The sequence below is a fragment of the Moschus berezovskii genome, chromosome 15 (assembly GCF_049115385.1).
Source record: "Moschus berezovskii isolate FMDL1 chromosome 15, NW_MosBer_1.0, whole genome shotgun sequence".
In the NCBI taxonomy this organism is placed as follows: domain Eukaryota; kingdom Metazoa; phylum Chordata; class Mammalia; order Artiodactyla; family Moschidae; genus Moschus; species Moschus berezovskii.
This window is the reverse complement of record NC_142474.1, coordinates 5,530,572-5,557,340: the sequence shown is the minus strand read 5'-3', so window position 1 is coordinate 5,557,340 and position 26,769 is coordinate 5,530,572. Positions and strand designations below refer to the sequence as shown.

General features: G+C 46.9%; 1 protein-coding gene and 1 pseudogene across 3 annotated transcripts in view; one reads left to right on the top strand and one right to left on the bottom strand.

The window, feature by feature from the left end:
- The window catches only part of UBE2V1 (ubiquitin conjugating enzyme E2 V1), a 30,331-nt gene extending 19,606 nt beyond the window's left edge, over positions 1-10,725 (bottom strand). The window contains exon 1 of one of the 3 annotated variants that reach the window (XM_055393422.2): positions 10,615-10,725. In XM_055393422.2, coding sequence (XP_055249397.1) covers positions 10,615-10,636 — 22 coding nt within the window. In that variant the 5' untranslated portion in view covers positions 10,637-10,725. Of the gene's footprint in view, positions 1-10,048; positions 10,074-10,614 lie in introns of those variants that run through there. The other 2 variants (XM_088843684.1, XM_088843685.1) reach the window with 2 other exon arrangements.
- Positions 10,726-13,536: 2,811 nt separating this feature from the next.
- Positions 13,537-21,743, top strand: LOC129555104 (centriole, cilia and spindle-associated protein pseudogene; annotated as a pseudogene).
- The last annotated feature ends 5,026 nt before the right edge of the window (positions 21,744-26,769 follow it).

Sequence of the window (26,769 nt, the reverse complement as noted above, 5' to 3'; positions counted from 1 at the left end):
AGACAGCATATCAAAAGGCAGAGACATTACTTTGCCAACAAAGGTCCGTCTAGTCAAGGCTATGGTTTTTCCAGTGGTCATGTATGGACGTGAGAGTTGGACTGTGAAGAAAGCTGAGAGCCGAAGAATTGATGCTTTTGCACTGTGGTGTTGGAGAAGACTCTTGAGAGTCCCTTGGACGGCAAGGAGATCCAACCAGTCCATCCTAAAGGAGTTCAGTCCTGGGTGTTCGTTGGAAGGACTGATGTTGAAGCTGAAACTCCAATACTTTGGCCACCTGATGCGAAGAGCTGACTCATCTGAAAAGACCCTGACGCTGGGAAAGATTGAGGGCAGGAGGAGAAGGGGAAAACAAAGGATCAGATGGTTAGATGGCATCACTGACTCAACGGATTTGGGATTGGGTGATCTCCAGGAGTTGGTGATGGGCAGGGAGGCCTGGCGTGCTGCAGTTCATGAGGTCGCAAAGAGTCAGACATGACTAAGCGACTAAACTGAATGTATATTTCTAATTAACTGCCTGCCAGACATCTCCATTTAGATGCCTAACAGGCCTCTCCAACTTAATTCCAAACAAAACTCCCTTGCACTCCTCAAAAACCAAAAACTACCCACCCCTTGATCTCAGTGTATGGTACAGATCTCTCAGACTAGAAACCCTGGAGTTACGGTAAGAAATCTTTCCCATATGCCCCATATCTAACCCAATTCCAAGTGTATCCCCAACGGAGAAGGCAACAGCAAGCCACTCCAGTACTCTTGCCTAGAAAATCCCATGGATGGAGGAGCCTGGTAGGCTGCAGTCCGTGGGGTCGCTAAGGGTCGGACATGACTGAGCGACTTCACTTTCACTTTTCAGTTTCACACACTGGAGAAGGAAATGGCAACCCACTCCAGTGTTCTTGCCTGCAGAATCCCAGGGACGGGGGACCCTGGTGGGCTTCTGTCTATGGGGTCACACAGAGTCAGACACGACTGAAGTGACGCAGCAGCAGCAGTGTTTACTAAGACTCACTGCTGAGACAGTTCCTTGTTACATGATACTGCTAAAAGATTTAAGTAAGTTATTAAAAAGGACACTCTAGGTTAGTTTCTAGGGACAGCAGAGAATGAGATGGCTGGATGGCATCACCGACTCAATGGACATGAGTTTGAGTGAGCTCCGGGAGTTGGTGATGGACAGGGAGGCCTGGCGTGCTGTGGTTCATGGGGTCGCAAAGAGTCGGACACAACTAAGCGACTGAACTGATGGCTATATTATTTTCTATGTTACTTGTTTCACTGAGCCTGTGATATAATGCTGAACTGACAGTTCCATATGAGATCAATAATTGTAATAATGTGACTCTGGGTATGGGCAAAAGCAACAAGAGGAAATATTTTCCTGGACCAGGCGGCTAGTAAGACAGTGGTCCAGAGACTTTTGTTACTTGCAAGGCCTGGTCCAATTTTAGCACACTGAGTGGCCCATCACTTCCCTAGACCTGGGAATGAGCCTTCCCAGCACCGCGGGACACAATGGCCATGAAATGGTGTCACATGGTCAGATATGTGGCTATGAAGGGACCCTGCTGACTGGAAGTTGGTCCTTGCCAGCTGCCTCTACAAAGATTACATCATGACCATTGCAAACTGCTGACCTTCAACACCCCCTGAAAGAAGTTCAGGGTGAAAATCAGGAATGAGGCACTCTGTGCTCTGAAAAAAAAAAACTGGCAGAACAGGCTTTAAGATAGTTAGATCTTTTCAGAAAAAGGTTTTATGAGTTCCAACTCTTGCATCTTCTCATACCTAGAAAAATACTGACGTCATTAATGGTGAAATCTGCTTTGGCTATTAAAAAAAAAATTTTTTTTTTACAATTAAAAGTCAAAATAGAGTAGCTATGGTTCAGATATCCTGGGAAATAACTATTTCCCAGATATCCTGAAAAATGATATTATGGGTGTGATTTCAGATTAGACGCTGTGACCTAATGTAGAACTTAATGCTCCTGTAATGCATTTTTGCTTCTGTACTTTGCTTGCTGCTCGTAAAACCAAAGTTACTCCATTTTAAGATAAGGTTGTTTTTAAGTAAAGATTCCTAAAAGTGTTTTTGGAAAAAAAAAAAAAAAACAAATGTATCCCCAACACGACCATCTTCACCTTTTGGACCACAACCACTGTGGTGCACGCCACCTCAGCTTCCTGGCTGGTTTCTCGGTCTCCCTGGCCTGTCTACAGGCTGTTCTCCACAGCGAGCCCTTTAAAGGCAAGTTAGATGCCATGGCTCCCTCTCACCACCCTCCACCGGCTGCTCCTTCCAACTAGCCCCAAATTCCTGAGCTCACCCACAGAAACCTGCCAACTTCCCCAACATCATTTCCTGCCTCCCATCCCTTGCTCCTCACCCTCCTCTGGCCACACCAGCCTCCCTGAGCTTTGTCAACAGGCCATCTGATGTTGCTTTTGCACTTGATGTTCGCTCACCCCAGAATTCTCTGTCCCAGAGCTGGGCATGGTGGCGGGCTCCCTTCTTCTTCATCTAAAGTCTCACTTCCCATTCTCTTATCATGCTTCATTTTTCTTCACAGCATCATTACCGCTTGACATTTTAAATGTACAGTATTCATTTCCACTGCATTAGTTGTTTATTGTCTGTCTCTCCCATCTGAACATAAATTCCCTGAGAGGAAAACTTCTGTTTTGTCCCCTACTGAATTTCCAATATGTCAAGAGTGCTCTGAAAAAGCCTGCACTCAAATGCCTGCTGAATGAGTGAATGGATGGCTGGGCGTTAGCTATGGATTTTGTTTGAGAATGAATAATGCTCAGTGTCACAAAATTCTAACTCTGGTTTATCTTAGAAACATGGCAGGGAAACATTCACAGCACTATTAAAAGGGAGTCTAATATTATGAAGATTATCCAAGGGACTGGTATGGATTTTAAATCACCCAGGAAAGCTGCATGTTAAATTCTGAATGTGAGGACATGAAGAAGAAACCAGTCTTCAGTGGGGAGCTGGGCAGTCTGCAGAGGGCCTCCTAGAGCCTCACGCCGCACCCCATGGTCCCTCACACAATGACTGTGCTGGACCTGTTCTTTTTCTTTAAATTTCATTTTTTCTTTTTTATTGTCTGACTCACTCTCGCAGCTTCTCAAATTAAGAGTTGTGACTCACTCAACTCTACCTCCCCAGGATCTGGTGTGTTCCCTGGCATGTAATGGTACTCAACTAATGCTTCCTGACTGAAGAAAAGGCAGTACCTCTTCCTTTCCTGTTATAACCTCTAATATGCTCTCCTGTGGCCAAAATGCTGAATACTGATCCTATATAACTGAGATAACAAAGGTTCTTTATTTTGAGGTAATTAAATTTGATAAGTAGTTTTATTTTTTAATAAAAGTGTGATCAAGACTTTTAGAGAACCTTTTTTTTTTAAAAAAACGGAAAACTGTTTCTCTCCCCAGACCACACAAGTCGGGGATTCTTCATTACAAATTGAACTTTGCTTCATTAAATATATATGAAAGCATGTTACTGATATTTCAAACCATTTAGAAACTGCTTACAAAGTTAATACACCGATATTTTCTACAAAGCAAGAGCATTTAGCTCTGAATGGCCTGACCACACCCTTCTTCTAGAACCTCAGGGGCTACTCCAGGGATAAAAATCCAAATACTTGTCATAGATCCTACAGACCCTGTGTGTGTATCAGTCACAGGAGGACGTCATCCCATCCCAATGGGAGAGAATAGGTTCAAAATCATGATACGTGAAACAAAAGACTTCAGTGAATATATTAAAAATTAAATCCATATATGTCAAAAACCAGAAGTATTAACAGGTTAGAAAAACTGAGTAACACCCTAACATGTTTTCTTCCTCTGGCACCCAATCCACTGAATTAACCTCAATTTTAAGATTCCTAAAATTTCTAAAATTGCCTAAAATTTCACCTACAAGGCAGCTGAAGAAACAGCTTCAAGAGACAATACCTTTACAAGAGTATGTAAAAATGGACTCTTGTTAATCTTAATAAACTGTAACTATTCAAAGGTTAACTATGAAAATGTTAAGATAACTATCAAGGTGCTAAAATAACACAGGAATCCAAGATTTATAAAAAGAAAACATTTGTTACTGTTACTTCAGAATTCTTCTTTCCAGAAGGATTTTTCCTGGATCTGTGTCAGTATTAAAAGTCAGCCAGTTATTTGCTTGGCTAAATATAAACTGAAAAGTCAGCAGCTGCAGGATATCACAAAGAAAAGATGACAACCAGGTTATAAAAGCATGAATATTTGATAGAGTTTTACACCATGTCCTAGTAAAACATTTAACACAGTAATGTGAATCACAGCAACATATTAACGTATTTGTGGTACAAAAAGAATTTTGAAGCCTTTCAAATGTCTTTTTGGGAAAATCACTGCCACAAAGTGGCCGGTATCTCAGCAGGTCAACCCTGAAAAACCCCAGCCTGGCCTGGGTTTTGATTTAAAATAGCAGCGCCTCACAGGTCTCTCTGGAGAGAAAGCTACTAGCTGAAACTGACTTGGTTGCCCATTCAGGGAAGACAGCGAACTGAGCTAGGAGTTTGGTGGTGCTACCATCTGGAAAATTAGGACGCCTGGAAGGTGAAGCACCCGGATCAAACGTTCCTGACATAAAGTGAGGGGGCAGGTAACTTTCACTTCTGAGCAACCAGCAAGTGAAGTCTGGGTGCCTACTGTCCAGAAGAGGATATTTCTTCTCTCCTCCTCTGCAGCAATGATTCTCCAAGTACAGTCCCCAGACCTGCAGCCTTCACGTCACCTGCGAACCCACTAGAGGTGTGAATTCTCAGGCCAGACACCGGAACACTACACTACAGCACAGAATTATCCAATCAAAAACTGAGGCTAGAGCCCAGCAACCTAACCAGCCCTCCAGGGGATTCTAACGTGTTCCAGTTTGAGAATCACTCATCGAGGGGAAGAAATATCCCTCCTTCTATCATCCTTTAGAGTCCAGACGATGTGACAACAAACAGCTGGTGACAAAATGCAAGACCTCATGTTCCTCTGCTGCGAGGGTGACGAAGGCCAAAGAGCATATTTTCTCTGAAAGGGGTGGAGACATAGAATAAGGTGTGGTAAGTGTCTCAGGACATTAGGGAAGGAGAGGACCGAGTTAATGCTAAAGTCCCTCTGTAAGGACCAACTAATCAGGGCAAGAGCTTTCCCTTCTGAAAGGCTGAACAGGCACTTTCGCTTCTGTCCTTCTGGGTTGGTTCACCGCGACACTCAAGTGTCTGCTGAGCGCCTCCTACTTACCAGGGACCACACAGGAGTGGGACAAGGCAAAGAGCAAGGCGGAGTCCTGTCCCACTGGAGAGTCCCAGAAAACACGCCTAGAAAAAACCCTCCCAAACAAACAGAGAAACCTGCACACAAGGTTAAGAAGAGAACAGAACTGAGCTGTGATGAAGGAGAAGACTAGGCTGAAAAGGGTGGGAAGGACAGCCTTTCTGGAGAGTTGAGACCTAAAGGGGGAGAAGCAGGCAGTCACGTGCAGGCCAAGCTTCCCAAACCGGAAGGGCAGAAGCAGAGGTACTGGATTACGCCAGGTCACGGCAGGCAAGGCCAAGACCACGGCGGGCCTTGAGGGCCGTGGAAGAGACGGATTTTACTCTAAGAACAGCCTGAAGGGCTTTCTGCTGGGAGTGGCAGTTTCTGTCTTCTCGTCCGTGAGAGGTTGTTCTACTTCCTCGATAGAGAATGGACTGGAAAAACGCACGACTGCAAGCAGGAGGTCTTTGCTGTCTTCGAGGTGAAAGAAAGGTGGTTCTGGCAGGAACCACTGTCTTGGTAGCCATAATGCTGAGAGAGGAGGAGGATCTGGCGTCTGTTCTGGGGTTACACCTACGGATTTGCACAGGGTGAACGTGACAATGAGCAAAGAACCCTACTCAGTGTTATTATTATCCACCCATGAAGGAACGAATCCGCCGAGGCAGGAATGTCCACAGACCTGCCAACGGCTGAAGGAACTTGAGATGCCCAGCTGGAGAACAGGCAGCGGGGGCTGGAAAAATGCTACTATGGCCAAAGTGTATGCCCTGGAGCAGAGCTGCCACAGCCCTGGTTCCCAAGCCGCTGGCTCTGGGCTTCAGGCAAGCCACTTCTCCTCTCTGGGCCTCAGTTTCCTCATCTTCACAACAGATGCCTGCTTCAAAGAGCTACTGTCAAAAACAAGATGATATATTTAATATAGTATCCAGCACATAGTTAGCCCTAGAAGTGCCATTTAAAAAGAAGTCTGAAAGTCCTGCATGTAACTGAAGACAAGCACTGACAGACTTTGTACATGACATCACAGGGCCTGAAGCCCAATGAGTGTGAGTTATTGAGTGTGAAGGATAAGCTAGAGCAAGCAGTGGCCTTCCCTCTCATCAGACAGCACACAACCCAGAATGGGGTAAGAAGTGGTCAGGGATACGATGAAGAGTTCCTGCTACAGGTGGTACTAACTTCTTATTAAAGCCCATTCTCACCAAGATTAAACACGCCAAGACCAAGGAAGAGCACACGGCCAAATCCACGCCTTTCCATCTCCTTCTGAAGGTGCTGGAGTAAGTTGGGAAAGGAACCCTTAGCTCTAACCTTGAGTGTCACCATGCCTGGGCCAGCCACCAATCTCCCTCAGGAATACTGTGGGACTAACACCTCCCCTGGAGAGCACGCCGGGTTGTGGAGAGTTGAATGAGATGATGTAACAGGTAAGTCAAAGTATGAGGAAGCCTCTAAACCACTATGTGCAATGCAGAAGTAATAGTTTTACCGTCTCTGTCACCGAATGTGCTGCTCTGTACTTCCCTGGGGACTTTCAGAATTAAGAGACTTGAGTGAGGGTGAGAGAAAGAGAATACAGTCGGGGGAAGAGGGTGGTTTTAAAGTTCCTGTGAAGGGGGAAATCATGGCCATCACACCCTGGCAATCCCTAAGAGGAACCATAGGTTGTTCTGGCCCAACACAGCGTTTCCTTCCATCACTGGGGCAGACTGGTATTTCTTCAGCTGAGCACCACGTGACGTTCTCTTGAAAGCAGAGTCCCTGTCGGACAAAAGGCACTTACCTACAACTGGCACAAGAAGATGCTCACAGTGAGACACAAGGGAAGACCAGCTAAGAGACTACAGGTTCTCATCTGCCAGCTCCAGCTTTCTGGGAACACTCTTGAACGGAACGGAAGACCGTAACCTCCACCGCCCATGTGGTGACATGTTTGTAAGAGGGCTGTGTGTATGAGGCCGCTCCAACACATGTGGATTTAAAATGTAACAGGCTTACTCTTCTGGCACTATGCTTGTGGTTAACTGTCACGGTAGCCTGTGGGATGCTGGGTCAGAGAAAAGACCTGGCTGCCAAGGGCTACTCTTTGAGGCCCTGCAATCTTGGTCAAGGCAGGAGGAAGTAACCTGTCAGAACACGAGCATCCTGAGGATTCTGGTGGGTTTTTCACAGTTCCACCCTCTAAGATCTATGCAGAAAATACACACTGCAGAAGCAAAAGAGGTAGAAAGGTGTTGTCACCAAGTGTTGAAAGCAGTGACCACAAAAAACTAAGTTCAGCCCTTACAGGAACTCAAAGGCTTCACAGCTGTTTCCTGGGACCCAGGGACACAGATTAATCAAGAAGCTTGTTCTAAACCTGCTGAGCGAAGGCCTCAGGGCCCCTGAGCACACCTGAAAGACTTCTCAGGGTTAGAAAGCAGAGGGGCCTGTACACTTATTCAGTTTAACCCAGCAGTCTGCCCCAAGTCATAGCAATATGATCCTTCTGCTTCCCACTTAGCACTCTACACTCCTCTCACTGCCTGGGAGCAGAGGTCAGATCTTGTCATTCTTCTCTTTTTAAGACCCTCATTCATTCATTCACCAAATATTTACTGAATGCCTGCTTCAGACCAGGTGCTCGTTCAATGGCTTCCTTTCACACTGAATAAAAACCAAAGCCATCTTTCTCTAACCCATCTCTTTAACAGGCCTCCCTTGCACACTGAGATCTTTGGTTCTTTCAACCTGCCAAGCGGGTTCCTGCCACAAGGCCTTTCCAATCACTGTCCCCCAGCCCTGGCCTGTGACACACACCTTCCATCATCTGCTTCCGTTCAAATGCCTGCTCTTGGAGAAGCCTTCCCTGACCACCTCTCCGGACAGCACATCAATTTCCTTCACAGCGTTTACTGCTATCTGAAATCTTACATATTTATGTATTCCTTTAATGGACTAGAACAGAAGCTCTTCGAGGACAGGGGCTATGTCCACCCTGTTCACTCTCCATCAAGGGGCAGAGCAAATTCTTAACAAACATCTGTTGAACACACAGACAGAGGAATTCTGGGAAGTCCAGTTCCAGGGCATCTCAAAACCTGTTCCCTGTTACCTAAACCATGCCAAGTGCTCTTGTATGCCACTAGACAGCAGCTGACGATGTTTTATCTGATGACCACAGCATTTATGAAGCACTCTTCAACTGGCAGAATCTCAAGAAGTTAGAATTAAGTAGCTGTTAAACCGGATTATAGATAGCCAATCTCTAGTCACTGCCAAGGAGCTGAGTGGCTATGGGCATAGCCTTATGAACGGCCTCCCCAGTTCACAGGAACCTGGCCGGGGTGTTACTCCGCTGAGAGGAGCCTCATGGCAGTCTGGCCTGACTCAGCCCCTCTCTTCTGAGAATGTCCATGGCAGTCTCTTGGTAACTGAATTGACTCAGCACTGTTCCAATTGAATCTAAATCCAGGAAAGGGAGGTGTGGTTTCCTCTATCCTTCAGGAAGACCCCATGGCTTTCAGTGTAAACGACAGCTTGTGGTGGGTGACTGTGGTCAGACCTCCGGCGTCCAACTCCTTCCACGCCCACTCGAACAACCCGACAAAGATGGCCCCTCAGGATGCTAGAGACGTAACATGCGGGAAAGACAGTCTCCCTCACCCTGCTCACTTCAGGTCACCCACCTCTCCTAACAGTGCTGCTACGGCCTTACACAGCTGGGCGATTTCAGTACCCAGCCCGGTGGTCCTGTTTGCTTCCTCCATCAGAGGCTGCCCATGGTCACCTCATTTGGGAGGATTTCTCTGGCCAATTTCACGGCCAGACACCTCAGGGGACACCCTGCTTGCCAAAAGGGAGACGCTCTGTCACTCCCAAATCCTGCACTTCCAGAATCTGACTCTCTTGTCTCACTGGCCCCTCTGGGGGACCCTCCCCAAACAATCATCACCCTGTCTCCTCCAGAAGGCCACTTGAGTCCATCCCCTTATCCCCAACTGTGAATGTTCACTCTGAAACAGATTCCTTCAGGATTTGATCCTCTGGAGCATCCTAGGGGAGTACAGAGCAGGGAATGCAAAATAAATGCTGCTTCCCTTTATCTACCAGAGTCTGGAAGAACTCCCCCTGGCCCAGAGTGCAGCCCCCTCAACCCTCTTGCATCTCGACTTTCTTCTCCAGTTCCCACTTCATTTATTCCTCTCCCCATGACCATCCAGCCACTGGGGAACTTCTGACCTGAACCCCCATATGTTACCAATACCTGAAAGAGTGGAAGAGAGGCAGTCTCCATATGAGACACTCCTAAGGTATGCATCCCTCAACCAAGTAAGAGATGTTTCTTCTCTAAGAAGAACATCTCTGAAACCTGATTCCCGGTCTCACTCACTGCATGGGGCTTCCCTCAGAGACCCTTCCCCTAAGAGACACCTCCAGGGCTCCCAACTCATCTGTTCTTCACCCAGGTTCGCAAGCTTCCACCGACCGCCCTACTCAGAGCTCGCCTCCTGAAACCTAACATCTATCTCCTCAAATAGGGGCCTGGTTATGATGGGGTCACTGCACTTTCAGCTGCTCCAACCAAATCCCTCTGGAATCTGAGAAATCCCTCTCCCCTTCTCACGTATCCTGTGGAGACGCCCTTAATCCCAGCTCCCCCACCGCAAAAACTGCCATCCCAAGACGCCCCCTTTCTAATCAGCGTCAACATTTTCTCAGCTAACCCAATCTCCCAAACTTACACGGATCATGCCCTTAACCAACGGGGCATCCTATCAGTCACCCCTCAGGATCCCGTTTTCTTCCCTCATTCTTCCTCAGGGGCTTCTCTGAAGTCAGGGCCAAACGGACATCCCCAAGGCTCCTCCCCCCGCTCAGACACCCAGCATCCAATAAAGGGCTTCCATCTCTCTGGGGGCGCCTCCTCGTCCTCTAGGGGACCCCTCGATCTCGTCTAAGGAGCCGCCAGCCCCCGACTCCTCCGGAGTGGCCCCGGGCTCGCCCCTCGCCTGCTCCGGCCATTCTGCAGCGCCGCGGGGCCGGGCCCTTCCTCTCCGCAGGGCCCGCACGCCGCCCGGGGGAGCCTCGGCCTCACCGCGCCGCCCACAGGCCCCTCAGGCCCCCGCCCGTGCTTCCGGCCACCGCCTGCTCCTCCTCCCCGCTCAGGCCGCCCGCGTCGCCGCCGCGGGACCCGGCGGACGGCGGCCCTGCAGAGGCCCTGGCCCCGCAACAGGGGCCTGTGCGGGTCTCCGGCCCCCGGCCCAAGCCCATGCCCCCTCGGCCGGCTGGGCCCGGCGCCCCCGCTCACCCGAGCCCGTGGTGGCTGCCATCTTGCGTCGCTGTCGCTCAAAGGCCGGCCCCTTCTTCACCCCCCGCCGGCCCCGGGCTCCTCTGCGCAGGCGCGTGCGCAGGCGCGGACGCCTCACTGACGCCTGCTCCGCGGGCCGCTGCCCCGTTGCCTGGCAGGTTTTTTGTTTTTTTTTCCTGCGCGTTTCAGTTCAGTTCAGTCGTACAGTCGTGTCCGACTCTCTGCGACCCCATGAACCACAGCACGCCAGTTCTCCCTGTCCATCACCAACTCCCCGAGCTCACCCAAACTCATGTCCATCGACTCGGTGATGCCATCCAGCCATCTCATTCTCTGTCGTCCCCGTCTCCTCCCGCCCCCAATCCCTCCTAGCATCAGAGCGAGGAAACATTTGCGTGCGTGAGGGCCCAGCAACCTGCAAGGCCCTCCAGGCTCTGGTGCGAGGCAGGTATTGCGGTGCTTGGTGAGAAGGGCAAGGGTGATCAGACTTGGAAGGGTGTGACGAAAAGAAAGCTTTAAAAGTGCGCCTATTGTCATAATCTATAATACAATGTAATCTGAAGAAAAAACGAAAAACAACACACCAAAACCCCAAAACCTGAGTCACTATGCTGTACACCTGAAACTAACACCGTATTGTAAGTTAACTATACTTCAATAAAAATAAGCAAATAGATGCAAATTTATAATATTGTTTAAAAGCACTTATCTTGCCCTGGGCATTTTCCTCTGTGAGGTTTGGGTTAAAGTGAAAAATGAGGGCGAGAGGGGTTAAGACATTTATATAAACTCAGCCCTTAAGTAACTGAGTCAGAATTTGAACCCAGGCCATATGTCTTGCTTCTAAGATCAATGCTCCCAGGTCAGATGGGGCTTGAAGCAGGGCGGTTAAAGGATTCGGGGGCATATATATACATGTATATAAAGGTGGCAGGGAAAACATTCACTCATTCATTCACTAATTCACTCAATCAAATATTTACTAGGCATCTACTATGTGCCAGACACTTTAATAGGTGCTGTGGAGAGAAGCAAGCTCCTGAAGAAGCAAGCTCCTGCTCTCATGGGCTTACGTTTTAGTTGGAGGCAGGAAGCAAGTAAACAAATAGGGAAGAACCTAACTATAGTAGGATAGGAAATAAACCAGGGAAGGAGTGGTCAGGCCTCTTATGAAAGCCACATTTCAACAGAGACCTGAACGATGAGAAGCGGGTAGTGGGAGTGACATGTGCAAAGGCCCAGGAGACATATTTGCAAATGTTAAATTCAAGGAGTTGACTCCTCTATCATAAGTGGTCTGAGAAACCCTTATGTGGATGTGAAGACTGAGGCTGGGAGAGATGAAAGGTTTGCCTCAAGGTGGCACAGCTACACATTGGCAGGGAAAGGACCAGAACTTTCAGTACAGAGGAACAAGCAGCTGGACACCCGCAGCCAGTTCACCGCGTCCTGACAGCAGTGCCTCCTAAGCATCTCCCTACCCCATCCACGTCTAGGCTCCCCTTGTCTCCCACGTGGAGGATCCCAGCAGCCTCCATTCTTGCCCCCATGTTTCATTCTCCTTACGACAGCCTGAGTCTGCTCAGTTGCTCAATGGTGTCTGACGGTAGCCCGCCAGGTTCTTCTGTCCATGGAATTCTCCAGGCAAGAATATTGGAGTGGACAGCCATTCCCTTCTCCAGGGAATCTTCCCCACCCAGGGGATGGGTTGCCATTTCTTTCTCCAGGGGATCTTCCTGACGCAGGGATGGAACCCAGATCTCCCGCATTGTGGGCAGATTCTTTACTGTCTCAGCCAACAGGGAAGCCCCTTCCCACCACTGGCCACATGCAGTCATCTTGGCATTATACCCTGTATCAAGTGATTCAAATTTACCTTGAAGGGCACACAAAATATCTGCCCTGGACTTTCAGTCACTGTAAAATGTCATATAACAGATGGGAAGCATTTGGGTTCCTAAAGAGGACTCACCTCTGGAGTGAAATTTTCTGGGTTCCAGTTTGCCAGTCACTTGGCTGTGTGACTTGAGGCAAGAGACTTGAACCTCTCCTGGCATCAATTTCCCCTTCTGAAAAGGGTGATAAGGATACCAATCTCCTGGGGTTGCTATGGAGATAAAATGCGTTGATAAACGCTTGGGCACGCAGGGAGGAGGGAACATCTACCAAGCTATCATATTCAGCTTTTAATCCTCACAGCTCAATGACACGACAGCTCCTAGGAATATCCTCATTTTAGAGATGAGGAAACAGACGCAGAGCTAACAGGTGGAGGAGTTAGGATTAGAACAAAAGCCTCTTATTCATGATGCGCATATGTGTTTACCCGCATAGATTCCTTGGTTTCCGTGGGGAATGTCTGTCTAGCGAAACTGACCATGAAGAGAATGTCTGCACAGTCCGCCTGGCTGGAGGACTAGGTGAAGCACGACAGCCCGGGGCATGCTGGTTGTTGTAGTCCAGCGGCGCGGCTGAGCCTGTTGGAAGTTGTAGTCCTCCGCGTCCTAAAGTCACTGCCAGTCCCAAGAGCCGCATCGCTCTGGCGCCTGCTCCCCAGCTTCTCCCTGTGCTTGAGCTGGTAGCTTCAGCTGATGCCAATGAGAATCCAGTTTTATCGGATGCGTGGGAAGGTGAAAATGGCTAATACAACTAAAGAATTTAGAAAACAGCTTGACACAGTGGGAGGGCTATAGAAGTATTGGCTGCTGCTGTCATTATTTCCTCAATGACCTTTACAAAGGCGGCTGTTATCTCCACATTTGTCAGACTTGGAAACTGAGACTCGGTGGAGTAAGATGGCTCCCCAGGTCAGGCAACAGGAGAGATGTAAAATCAGGTTTGGAATCCAGTTCTTTTAACCCTGGGGCGCTCGGTGTTTCCTCTACGGTGAGGGAGGTGAAGCCTTGGGAAGTTTTAAGCGAAATGACGTGGGCAGGTTTGCATTTTAACAAAGTGCAGCCTGGCTGCCTCAAGGAGATTGAACTGGCCGCAGCAAGACTGGAGGTGAGAGGTTCAGAGAGGACGTGTGCTGTACATTTTTTACTACTGGGTCAGTCATGTCCTTCTGTCCTTCAGAAGCCTGGTTTTGTTTAGGAGGCTGAAAGTTCGGCTTCCAGGTGTGCATCCAAGCCAGTCACAGGCACTGCGATTTCCTCTTGCCAGTGGTTAGTCCAGGGGTGTGCCTATGACCTAGTTCTTTCTGACCAGTGAACTGGGGAGAAGACATGTTTGGAAGTTTCCTCTCATGAAAATAGCTGGGGAGAAAGCCTTTTTTGTCCCTCTTTTTTCCCCGTGTAATATGATGTGATGGTTGGAGCTGTGGCAATAATTAAGATACCATGAGGCACAAGCCTGATGCTGAAAAGCCAACACACCAAAGATGCCAGCACAGAAAAATGGCAAGAGCTAGGTAGGACCTGGATGCTGTAGTTGAGCAATTGAACAAATCTCAGAGCAGAACAAATCTCAGAGCATGTGATTTGATTTAGGTCATATCTGAATGGTCTAGTGGTTTTCCCTACTTTCTTCAATTTAAGTCTGAATTTGGCAATAAGGAGTTCATGATCTGAGCCACAGTCAGCTCCCAGTCTTGTTTTTGCTGACTATATAGAGCTTCTCCATCTTTGGCTGCAAAGAATATAATCAATCTGATTTCAGTATTGACCATCTGGTGACGTCCATGTGTAGAGTCTTCTCTTGTGTTGTTGGAAGAGGGTGTTTTCTATGACCAGTGCATTCTCTTGGCAAAATTCCGTTAGCCTTTGACCTGCTTTGTTTTGTATGCCAAGGCCAAATTTGCCTTTACTCCAGGTAGCTCTCAACTTCCTACTTTTGCATTCCAGACCCCTATAATGAAGAGGACATCTTTTTTGGGTGTTAGTTCTAGAAGGTCTTATAGGTCTTCATAGAACTGTTCAACTTCAGCTTCTTCAGCATTACGGGTCGGGGCATAGACTTGGATTACTGGGATATTGAATGGTTTGCCTTGGAAATGAACAGATCATTCTGTCATTTTCGAGATTGCATCCAAGTACTGCATTTTGGACTGTTTTGTTGACTATGATGGCTACTCCATTTCTTCTAAGGGATTCCTGCCCACAGTAGTAGATATAATGGTCATCTGAGTTAAATTCACCCATTCTGGTCCATTTTAGTTCTCCAATTCCTAAAATGTTGATGTTCACTCTTGCTATCTTCTGTTTGACCACTTCCAATTTGCCTCGATTCATGGACCTAACATTCCAGGTTCCTATGCAGTACTGTTCTTTACAGCATCGGATTTTACTTCCGTTACCCGTCACATCCACAACTGGGTGTTGTTTTTGCTTTGGCTCCATCTCTTTATTCTTTCCGGAGTTATTTCTCCACTCTTGTCTTCAGGCAGTGATCAAGACCATCCCCAAGGAAAAGAAATACAGAAAGGAAAAATGGTTGTCTGAGGTGGCCTTACAAATAGCTGTGAAAAGACGAGAAGTTAAAGCAAAGGAGAAAAGGAAAGATATAATAAGCATCTGAATGCAGAGTTCCAGAGAATAGCAAGGAGAGATAAGAAAGCCTTCCTCCACGATCAATGCAATAGAGGAAATAGAGAAAAACAATAGAATGGGAAAGACTAGAGATCTCTTCAAGAAAATTAGAGATATCAAGAGAACATTTCATGCAAAGATGGGCACAATAAAGGACAGAAATGGTAAGGACCTAACAGAAGCAGGAGATATTAGGAAGACATGGCAATAATACACAGAAGGCCTATACAAAACAGATCTTCATGACCCAGATAACCATGATGGTGTAATCACTCACCTAGAACCAGACATCCTGGAATGTGAAGTCAAGTAGGCCTTAGGAAGTATCACTACGAACAAAGCTAGTGGAGGTGATGGAATTCCAGTTGAGCTATTTCAAACCCTAAAAGATGACACTGTGAAAGCGCCACACTCAATATGCCAGCAAATTTAGAAAACTCAGCAGTGGCCACAGAACTGGAAAAGGTCAGTTCTCATTCCAATCCCAAAGAAAGACAATGCCAAAGAATGTTCAAACTACTGCACAATTGCACTCATCTCACACGCTAGTAATGCTCAAAATTCTCCAAGCCAGTCTTCAACAGTACATGAAGCATGAACTCCCAGATGTTCAAGCAGGATTTAGAAAAGGCAGAGGAACCAGAGATCAAATTGCCAACATCCGCTGGATCATGGAAAAAGCAAGAGAGTTCCAGAAAAACATCTATTTCTGCTTTATCAGTTTAGTCAGTTCAGTTGCTTAGTCATGTCTGACTATTTATAAGGAGCCCTTGCAACTCATTAAGAAAAAGAGATCCGAAAGGAAACATGACAATCATAGCAAAAGTTTATGGAACATTTAGTATGTTATAGGAACATAGTGTTTTGTATATATTAATTCATTTAACCTTCATAACAATCCTTCCCTGGTAGCTCAGCTGGTAAAGAATCCGCCTGCAATGCAGGAGCTGCTGCTACTGCTGCTAAGTCACTTCAGTCGTGTCTGACTCTGTGTGACCCCATAGACGGAAGCCCACCAGGTTCCCCCGTCCCTGGGATTCTCCAGGCAAGAACACTGGAGTGGGTTGCCATTTCCTTCTCCAGTGTGTGAAACTGAAAAGTGAAAGTGAAGTCGCTCAGTCGTGTCCGACCCTTAGCTACCCCACGGACTGCAGCCTACCCGGCTCCTCCATCCATGGGATTTTCTAGGCAAGAGTACTGGAGTGGCTTGCCATTGCCTTCTCCAGCAATGCAGGAGACCCCGGTTCAATTCCTGGGTTGGGAAGATCCCCTGGAGAAGGAAAAGGCTACCCACTTCATTATTCTGGCCTGGAGAATTCCATGAACCCTGCAGTCCATGGAGTTGCAAAGAGTCGGACATGACTGAGTGACTTCCACTTCACTTTCACAACAACCCTACGAGGTAGGTACTCACCTTACAGATGAGGAAACTGAAACACAGAAAAGATTAAGTAACCTGTGCAAAGAATCACACTTGTAAGGGGCAGAGCTGGCATTTGAACTCTAAATCTTAACCACTGTCCTGCCTCCCGCCACCCCCGCCCCCGGCCAAAAACAACAGAATAGAACACATACAGAGTAAGGAAACACAATAAAATAGCCAATTCCACTCAACATATTCTATTTCAGTAATTCTAAGAGGCAAATTTTATATTCAAACATTTCTGAAATCAGGTGCATGGTACAGTCAATGATATCTTAGATTCAATGAAATACAGTAAGAGAAATGCAAATTAAAACCACCTATCAGATTGGCAAAGAACAAAACACTTGATAACACCCTGTGTTGGCAAGGGTGTGAGGAAACTGGCACTCTCAAAAGTTCTGAGAGTTTAAATGGGCATGGCCTTGGTCAAAGGCAATTTTGGCATGAGCGATCGGAAGGTAACTCGCAGATATCCCTAACCCAGCCATTCAATCCCCAGGAATTGACCCCTCAGGTCTACTGGCCCTCATGAGCAAAGACTTAAATCCTTCAGTGCACACCATAGCAATTTGTATTACCCAAGACTGAAGATGACCTCAAAATTTAACGGGTGATGCATTAAAAAAGAAAAGTCCATCCTGAGGTTGGAATGTTATACACCTGTAGAAAAAAATAAGGAGGGAAATAAAGAAGTGGTTGATGGAATACTATCTCCAAAACATATTGCATGAAATAGGCAGGGTGCAGAACTGTGTATGTAATATTCTACCCATTGTGTGAAAAGAGTGGGGGCCGGCCATGCCTCTGTGACTGTGGAAAGGACTTGCAAGTGTCTCATCCAAATGGTGGCCTCTGGGGAGAACTGAGGGCTTGGGGGAGCATGAGTGGGGATCACTCTAGATCTGGAGTTGGTCCATTTTTCTCAATAAAGGGCCAGATAGTATTTTAGGTTTTGTGGGCCATTTGGTCTCTTGACTCTGCTGCTGTATTGAAAAACCAGCCATAGACAATATGCAAATGATGGGTGTGACTGTGTGCCAAAGAAAACTTTGTGACTGACACTGAATTTGAATGTCATTTGTTAGGAAAATATTCTTTATTGCCCCCACTATTTAAAAAAAGTGCTCATGGGGACAACAGAAAAACAGGTGGGCCAGATTTAGCCTACTGGCCAGTCAGCTGACCCCTGTATTGTTTATCACTCTTTAAAAAATACTTATCTATATTTATTTGACTGTGCTGGGTCTTAGTGGAGAAGGAAATAGCAACCTACTTCAGTATTCTTGCCTGGGAAATTCCATGGAGAGACGAGCTTGGCGGGCTACAGTCCATGGCATCGCAAAGAGCCAGACATGAATAAGAGACTGAGCACGCGTGCCGGGTCTTAGTTGAGGCACGTGGAAGCTTCGCTGCGGCGTACAGTATCTTTTAGTTGCTGGCATGTGGGATCTAGTTCCCTGGCCAAGGACTGAACTCAGGCCCCCTGAATTGGTAGTGTGGAGTCTTAACCACTGGGCCACCAGGAAATTCCCCTATTACTCTTTACCTTATTCATGCATCACCTGTTACAAAATTATGTTTAAAAGGGTAGCTCCAGGTCCGGGCGGGGCTCTGGGTTTTAGCGTCGCGGCGGGCTGGGCTGGCGGAGGTTCGGGGCGCGCCTCCGTGTCGTGTCGTGGGTTCCGTAGGCGGCCGCGCGGCGCGGAGAGGCGGGCGTTCCAGGCCGACGCGCAGCTCCGTGTCCCCGGGGCGCGGCGTGAAGAGCGAGTCCAGGAAGCCGCGCCGGGACGAGTCCGGGCCGTGCTGCCGTGCGCCGCGCCACTGCCGTGGGTCGCCGGCTGCGGGGGCAGCGCACGCGCCCGGGTTCCGGGACGACTCGGCGTCTTCGGCGGCGTCGGGCCCTGGAGCCCCGGCGCCCCAGTGCGCCCCGGCCTCGCCGCCGCCGTCCGCGGAGCCCGAGGCGCGCGTCGGGCCGGAGGAGCGGGGCGTGGAGGCCGCGGCGCTGCCAGCGCTGCCAGCGAACGATGCGAAAGAAACTCCTGAACGACAGGTCAGGGTGAGAGGCCCTGAAAAGTCAGCCGCGGTACCGACCCTCAGCAACCACCGGGTGCCTTAGCTGCCCGAGGAAGCAGGAGCGCCGAGTCCTCAGAGCGCATCCACAGAACGAAAGGGCACCGGCGCCCGCTGCCCTCTGTGGGCGCGGAGGGAAACCGACGGATACAGAAGCCAGAAAACTCACAACGCCTGTGCTTCTGCCCACGTGCGTGAGATCCATGAATCAGCATTACGAGCCAGGAACAGAAGGCAGGTGGAGAAGAGGAGGCTGGCGGCTCGGAGGCAGCGGCTCTGCTGATGCGGAGAAAAATAGGCGGGTCCAGCCTGCCTCCTCAGAGGACCAGTGGATGACGGAGTGTATGAGATGCTGCTCCGCCAGGGCTTGAGGGAAGGAGCAGTTGCTTGGACAACCTCTTTTTAAAAGTGTAAATGAGAGAAAAGAACAAAACAAAAACTATCAAAAGAAATTGGACACAGGTTTAAGAAACCAACTGATTCTGCAAGATTTTCCTTGGGGAATTTCCAAAAGATTGTCTCTTTTGATGAATCCTGGTCACCTACCTCAGCAGTGGGGTGACAACTGAAGCCATAGACACTCGGTTATATATGAGGAGAATTCCCTACATCTTTGATATTCTTATAAGGGTTTTGTTTTAAAGCATCTTAATCTTTTCAGATACTGACACCAAATGCCTTTAAATGGCTGACAGGTGCTTAACTTCAGTATCTGTCTCAGTTTAGGCGAAGCCTGTTTTCCTCCTGTTCTGAACAGCTTCTCAGATTCCACAGCTGGTAAGGTCACGCCAGCTTGCCACTAGAAGATTCCTTTTCCTTATGTGTAGTTTGCTTTCGGAAAGAACATCAAGTTAAAAGTGAGTTTCAACACTACTATTGATTCCATGTATAGTGAAAGTATTGTAGAACATTGGTAGTTCCTAAACAATTAAATGATTTTTGTGTTTCAGTTCAAGCACCACTTCATGTGGACTGTGATATTTAAGAACTATCTGGGCTGGGTGAGGGTCATCTTTTCTCTATAAATTGTCATCTAGGCACTTATTAATAGTTTAGTTCAAGTGCATTCCAGTAAACGAAGTGTTTAGTAGTACTGAAGTTTCTTTTGACTGTCACTTTTTGTTGAGATTTTTTAAGGACACTTAATGGGGTACCAGTCACTTGCTGCAGTCTGGCCTTTTGGCATTCACCCACTGTGGACTTTTGCCTCTTCTAGAAGAGTTTAGCAATGATACTTATAATTTAAAATCTGAAATTTCACTTAGTAAATTGAGATTGTCTTACTTACTGGGGATGGGGGACAGATTTTAAGCTACCTATTAGAGATGTGGATCACCCCTACTTTTCTCCTCCATGGAACTTACCAATAAGGAAACCTTGATGATGTACATTGTTCAGACTTTTGGTTGAAATACGTTCCTCATAGGTTCCTAGCTGGTAGGTTTTGTGTAGAAGCTAATGTGAGGGGATGCTGCTGTGTGTATGGGTATAGATGTGAGCATTTAAATGAAGTGTTTTCTTCTCTCCAGTACGTTTGCTTTTGGGGTAGAAAGTGGTTTGAGAAACATTTTTTCCATTTAGCAGAGATAGAAATCTACAGTAGGGATGAATGCTAAATTCCTGATAAGAGAGAAAAAAGTACTTTGCCAGTTTACCACGTAGAGATGTGTGAATGAAAATTTGGTGTTTGATGTGCATTTGAGCATTTCCTTGATATTTTTACTCTGGGTCTTTGAAGTATTATGGTTGATTTCTACAAAAATGTTTCATTCCATGTAAAATCTTCACACAGTATCATCTCACACAATCATATTAAGCTTTGCAAATTCATATTGAAGAATCATGAGCTTTAAAAAAAACTTAAAATATTTGCGTTATTTTGAGGTGAATATCGGAGAAGGCAATGGCAAGCCACTCCAGTACTCTTGCCTGGAAAATCCCATGGATGGAGGAGCCTGGTAGGCTGCAGTCCGTGGGGTCGCTAAGGGTCGGACATGACTGAGCGACTTCACTTTCACTTTTCACTTTCACACGTTGGAGAAGGAAATGGCAACCCACTCCAGTGTTCTTGCCTGGAGAATCCCAGGGACGGGGGAGCCTGGTGGGCTTCCGTCTGTGGGGTCGCACAGAGTCGGACACGACTGAAGTGACTGAGCAGCAGCAGCAGCAGAAGTGAATATATAGAGATCTCTTCTAGTCACTACAGTGTATGTTTAGTAAGAGAAAGGTCTAGGTGTTGTCCAAAATGTCCTTGCTAGGGATTCTGGTGAATCTTGCTGTTATTATAATCCTTAAACACTGCAGGTACCTAAAGATGAAATTTCTGTGGTAATGTGGTGGTGGAGAATGTTCCTTAAAACCACTTCCTTCATGTATAGTTTCGTCCACCAGCTCCAGTGTTCTGTTCCCGTTGTAGCTGACAGTCTTAGGAAGAGGCTGTGGGGAGTAGCTCAGGTCCACACTGATGGACTGCCTTAGAAACCCGACCCCTCAAGGCCCTGAGCAACCCAGACTCTCTCCTTTAAAACACAGACTTGTATTTAATATGCTTAATTACTACTGCAAACTCCACATGCAGATCTGAAAGAACCTAGAGGGTGATATTGGCCAGTATTTCCCTCCTTTTAAGTAGAGGACCAACGAACAGGATTTTTTAAAGTGCTTTTAATGTGCATGAGGAATGAATGAGTCAGTATGAAGGAACGGGAGCCCCCTTCCTGTGCCCCCTTCCTGTGTCCCCTTCCTGTGTCCAGGCCGTTAGTTGGTCAGGGTTTCCTTTTGTTCTTTCCCTTTAGGGGTAAAGATGATCTTTTGAACCTACAAAATTTTTTAAGTTGTAACAACTTGATGTCCTACTTTTTCCTTCTCACTGTCATCGTGATCATGTTCTTATTCCTTGAGACAACTTATGAAACAGCGAGGTAATTTAAAATTGCCTTTCATGTTGAAAAGTTTGAAACTGAGAATCCAGTGATATTTAAAATATAGATTGAAATAACTGCTGCACAAGTCTCTTTTTAAAATTTTAGTTTTTAAGTTCTTAATTAAAACAACTTGTTGTAACATGTTTTCTGTGTTTACTAAAAGCAATAATAAAATATCAAGTAACAACAACAACAAAAAAAGGGTAGCTCCAAATTGTTAGGTTTATCAAAAGGGGGTGAAGTGAATGGTGGGGGCAGACACGGTGCCCAGAACCCCTCTAAAGACAAGTCAGCACAGGGGAATGCATGACATAGTGGAGCTGGGACCCCATTGTTGGTTGGCACTGCCACCTGCCCCGGTCCCCCACCAGATAGCCACATATATCCACCTGAAGTCAGGCGGCCCCTACGCCAGCCAGGAGGAGGAGATGGCACCCACTCCAGCATTCCTGCCAGCAAAATGCCTTGGACAGAGCAGTCCGGTGGGCTACAATCCACAGGGGTCACCAAGAGTCGGACACAACTGAGCGACTGAGCACCTACCAGCTGGGAAGCTGTGGGCAGATGTTGACCTGGACACCTGTTTTATTTTGCCTGTGGTATGATTACAGAACGGAACCAGCGTTTTCAAGGATCTGGCTTTTCTGACTCTTCTTTAATCAACTGGTGTGAGTGGCTGCTGCCCTCTGGGCTCTCATGTCCCCAGGGTGCCCCACTCCTCGGCCTCAGTGGCCATTTCTCATCCTGCGATGTGGCTGCTTTCTCATGGGAGACACACTGGAAACCCTGCCTTCCCACCTCCCTCCCTCCACTGGGGCTGCAGGTGTGTGTGAAGCCTGCCAGAGCTCAGCATCAGACCATGGCTCAGACTCCAGCCCTGCCACCGACCATCTGTGTGATGTTTGATACGTTATTTGACTCTCTGCCTCAGTTTCCTCATCTTCAAAAAAACGGGGCTAAGTGTACGGATCTCTCAGAGCTGCAGGGACCGCCCAAAGGGACTCTCGCTTGGGGCTCTCCGCCTCTGGCCGGTGCTAAGTGTGCAGTGGGTATTAGTCAGCATTTCCTGCCCCGGTTCTCAGTGGGAACTTGTTGGAAAACTCCCATCTCACAAATGACCCCAGCTTTTTCAGACATGACACAAAACATACCTCACTCTGGTTTAGAAAAATACGTTTCCTGTCCTTGGGATTCAGGAGCAGCAAGACCGTCTGAGTCTGAGGCCTGGCTTTGTCTTACTAGCTGTGTGGTCTGGGGCAAGCCACTTCACTCTGAACTTGGGTGTTTGTTCTTGCTGGCTTCTGGTAGGCTCTAGAAATGTACTGCCCTCAGGGCCTGGGAATAGGAATCAGTTTAGTTCAGTTCAGTCGTGTCTGACTCTTTGTGACCCCATGAACCACAGCACACCAGACCTCCCTGTCCATCACCAACTCCTGGAGTTTACTCAAACTCATGTCCTTTGAGTTGGTGATGCCATCCAACATTTCATCCTCTGTCGTCCCCTTCTCCTCCTGCCTTCAATCTTTCCCAGCATCAGGGTCTTTTCAAATGAGTCAGCTCTTCGCATCAGGTAGCCAAAGTATTGGAGTTTCAGCTTCAACATCAGTGCTTCCAATGAACACCCAGGACTGATCTTTAGGATGGCCTGGTTGGATCTCCTTGCCGTCAAAGGGACTCTCAAGAGTCTTCTCCAGCACCACAGTTCAAAAGCATCAATTCTTCGACGCTCAGCTTTCTTTCTAGTCCAACTCTCACATCCATACATGACCACTGGAAAAACCATAGCCTTGACTCGGTGGACCTTTGTTGACAAGGTAATGTCTGTGCTTTATAATATGCTGTCTAGGTTGGTCATAACTTTCCTTCAGAGGAGTAAGCCTCTTTTAATTTCATGGCTGCAGTCACCATCTGCTGTGATTAGATGCAGGGACCATCTGCATTGTCTGCACTGCACCATCTGCAGTGATTAGTGCAGGGAATAGGAAAGCAAGCCCTGTAGCCCCAAGGCTGCTTATCTGGCCCTGATTTCAGCTCTCTGCCCCACCCACTCAGACTTCTGGTTAACACCTTAATTTTTCTTTCGGAAACCATCCTTCCCTTCTCTCATCCTGTGGTTGGGAAATGTTGATCCCACTTCTGCAACTCCAGGTGGATATTTCAGTCCTGGCCAATCAGAACACTTGGTTCAGGGGTAGGCACGTAAGAGCCAGTAAGAGCCTGCCCTGGGGCTTGGCTGCATCTGCTGGGAAGGAAAACATTTTCTACTGAGATATGGAGCTGGTCCAATGTCAACCTCAACTTGCTTGACAGAAAATAGAGCTAGACAGAGACCAAGTTCTGATGAATCATGTGTACCCCGGGATTCCACCAAACCTTAAGTCAGAAACACCTTTAAACTTTTCAGTTACATGAACTAAGAGAATTATTTTCACTACTAATTTTTGCCTCACAGTTACATAGTTTCTGTCATTTAGAGTTGATAAACTAATACCCCTTCCTTTTGTGGTCCCCTCAGATAGTCTCAAATCAAAAGTCTACTGGTGGTTTTCTTAGAACTACATGAGAATCTTTCTGGAATGCAAAAGTAGGAAGTCAAGAAACACCTGGAGTAACAGGCAAATTTGGCCTTGGAGCACGGAATGAAGCAGGGCAAAGGCTAATAGAGTTTTGTCAAGAGAACGCACTGGTTATAGCAAACACCCTCTTCCAACAACACAAGAGAAGACTCTACCCATGGACATCACCAGATGGTCAACACCGAAATCAGATTGATTATATTCTTTGCAGCCAAAGATGGAGAAGCTGTATACAGTTAGCAAAAACAAGACCAGGAGCTGACTGTGGCTCAGATCATGAACTCCTTATTGCCAAATTCAGACTTAAATTGAAGAAAGTAGGGAAAACCACTAGACCATTCAGATGTGACCTAAATCAAATCCCTTATGATTATACAGTGGAAGTGAGAAATAGATTTAAGGGTCTAGATCTGATTGATAGAGTACCTGATGAACTATGGACGGAGGTTCGTGACATTGTACAGGAGACAGGGACCAAGACCATCCCCATGGAAAAGAAATGCAAAAAAGCAAAATGGCTGTCTGAGGAGGCCTTACAAATACCTGTGAAAAGAACAGAAGTGAAAAGCAAAGGAGAAAAGGAAAGATATAAGCATCTGAATGCAGAGTTCCAAAGAATAGCAAGGAGAGATAAGAAAGCCTTCCTCAGTGATCAGTGCAGAGAAATAGAGGAAAACAACAGAATAGGAAAAACAAGAGATCTCTTCAAGAAAATTAGAGATTCCAAGGGAACATTTCATGCAAAGATGGGCTCGATAAAGGACAGAAATGGTAGGGACCTAACAGAAGCAGAAGATATTAAGAAGAGGTGGCAAGAATACACAGAAGAACTGTACAAAAAAGATCTTCATGACCAAGATAGTCACGATAACGTGATCACTGACCTAGAGCCAGACATCTTGGAATGTGAAGTCAAGTGGGCCTTAGAAAGCATCACTAGAAACAAAGCTAGTGGTGGTGATGGAATTCCAGTTGAGCTATTTCAAATCTTGAAAGATGATGCTGTGAAAGTGCTGCACTCAATATGCCAGCAAATTTGGAAAACTCAGCAGTGGCCACAGGACTGGAAAAGGTCAGTCTTCATTCCAATCCCAAAGAAAGGGAATGCCAAAGAATGCTCAAACTACCACACAATTGCACTCATCTCACACGCTAGTAAAGTCATGCTCAAAATTCTCCAAGCCAGGCTTCAGCAATATGTGAACCGTGAACTCCCAGATGTTCAAGCAGGATTTAGAAAAGGCAGAGGCACCAGAGATCAAATTGCCAACATCCGCTGGATCATGGAGAAAGCAAGAGAGTTCCAGAAGAGCATCTATTTCTGCTTCATTGACTATGCCAAAGCCTTTGACTGTGTGGATCACAATAAACTGTGGAAAATTCTGAAAGAGATGGGAATACCAGACCACCTGACCTGCCTCTTGAGAAACCTGTATGCAGGTCAGGAAGCAAGTCAGAACTGTACATGGAACAACAGGCTGGTTACAAATAGGAAAAGGAGTGTGTCAAGGCTGTATATTGTCACCTTGCTTATTTAACTTACATGCAGAGTACATCATGAGGAACGCTGGGCTGGAAGAAGCACAAGCTGGAATCAAGATTGCTGGGAGAAATATCAATAATCTCAGATATGCAGATGACACTACCCTTATGGCAGAAAGTGAAGAGGAACTCAAAAGCTTCTTGATGAAAGTGAAAGAGGAGAGTGAAAAGGTTGGCTTGAAGCTCAACATTCAGAAAACAAAGATCATGGCATCTGGTCCCATCACTTCATGGGAAATAGATGGAAAAACAGTGGAAACAGTGTCAGACTTTATTTTTTTGGGCTCCAAAATCACTGCAGATGCTGATTGCAGCCATGAAATTAAAAGACGCTTACTTCTTGGAAGGAAAGTTATGACCAACCTTGATAATATATTAAAAAGCAGAGACATTGCCAACAAAGGTCCGTCTAGTCAAGGCTGTGGTTTTTCTCGTGGTCATGTATGGATGTGAGAGTTGGACTGTGAAGAAAGCTGATCGCCGAAGAATTGATGCTTTTGAACTGTGGTGTTGGAGAAGACTCTTGAGAGTCCCTTGTACCGCAAGGAGATCCAACCAGTCCATTCTAAGGGAGGTCGATCCTGGGTGTTCATTGGAAGGACTGATGCTAAAGCTGAAACTGCAATACTTTGGCCACCTCATGTGACGAGTTGACTCACTGGAAAAGACTCTGATGCTGGGAAAGGTTGGGGGCGGGAGGAGAAGGGGACAACCAAGAATGAGATGGCTGGATGGCATCACCGACTCTGTGGACATGAGTTTGAGTGAACTCCGGGAGTTGGTGATGGACAGGGAGGCCTGGCGTGCTGTGATTCATGGGGTCGCGGAGAGTCGGACACGACTGAGCGACTGAACTGAACTGAATATGAGAATCTAGTTCTCTCAAAATAAAACTTTTTTCAAAAGTCTAGTGGTGGACAAAGTTTAAGGAAAATAAAGTTATGGGTCACATTAAAAAAACTTTACCTGTGACTGCTCTAGTCTTTTATCATTCTCTGTCCCCAGAAGGTTTTTGTTTTTCCTTAACGTTATAGAAACTATCTAGCCCAGACTAGATTAACTGTAAATGCCTGTGTGTTCACTGCTGAACC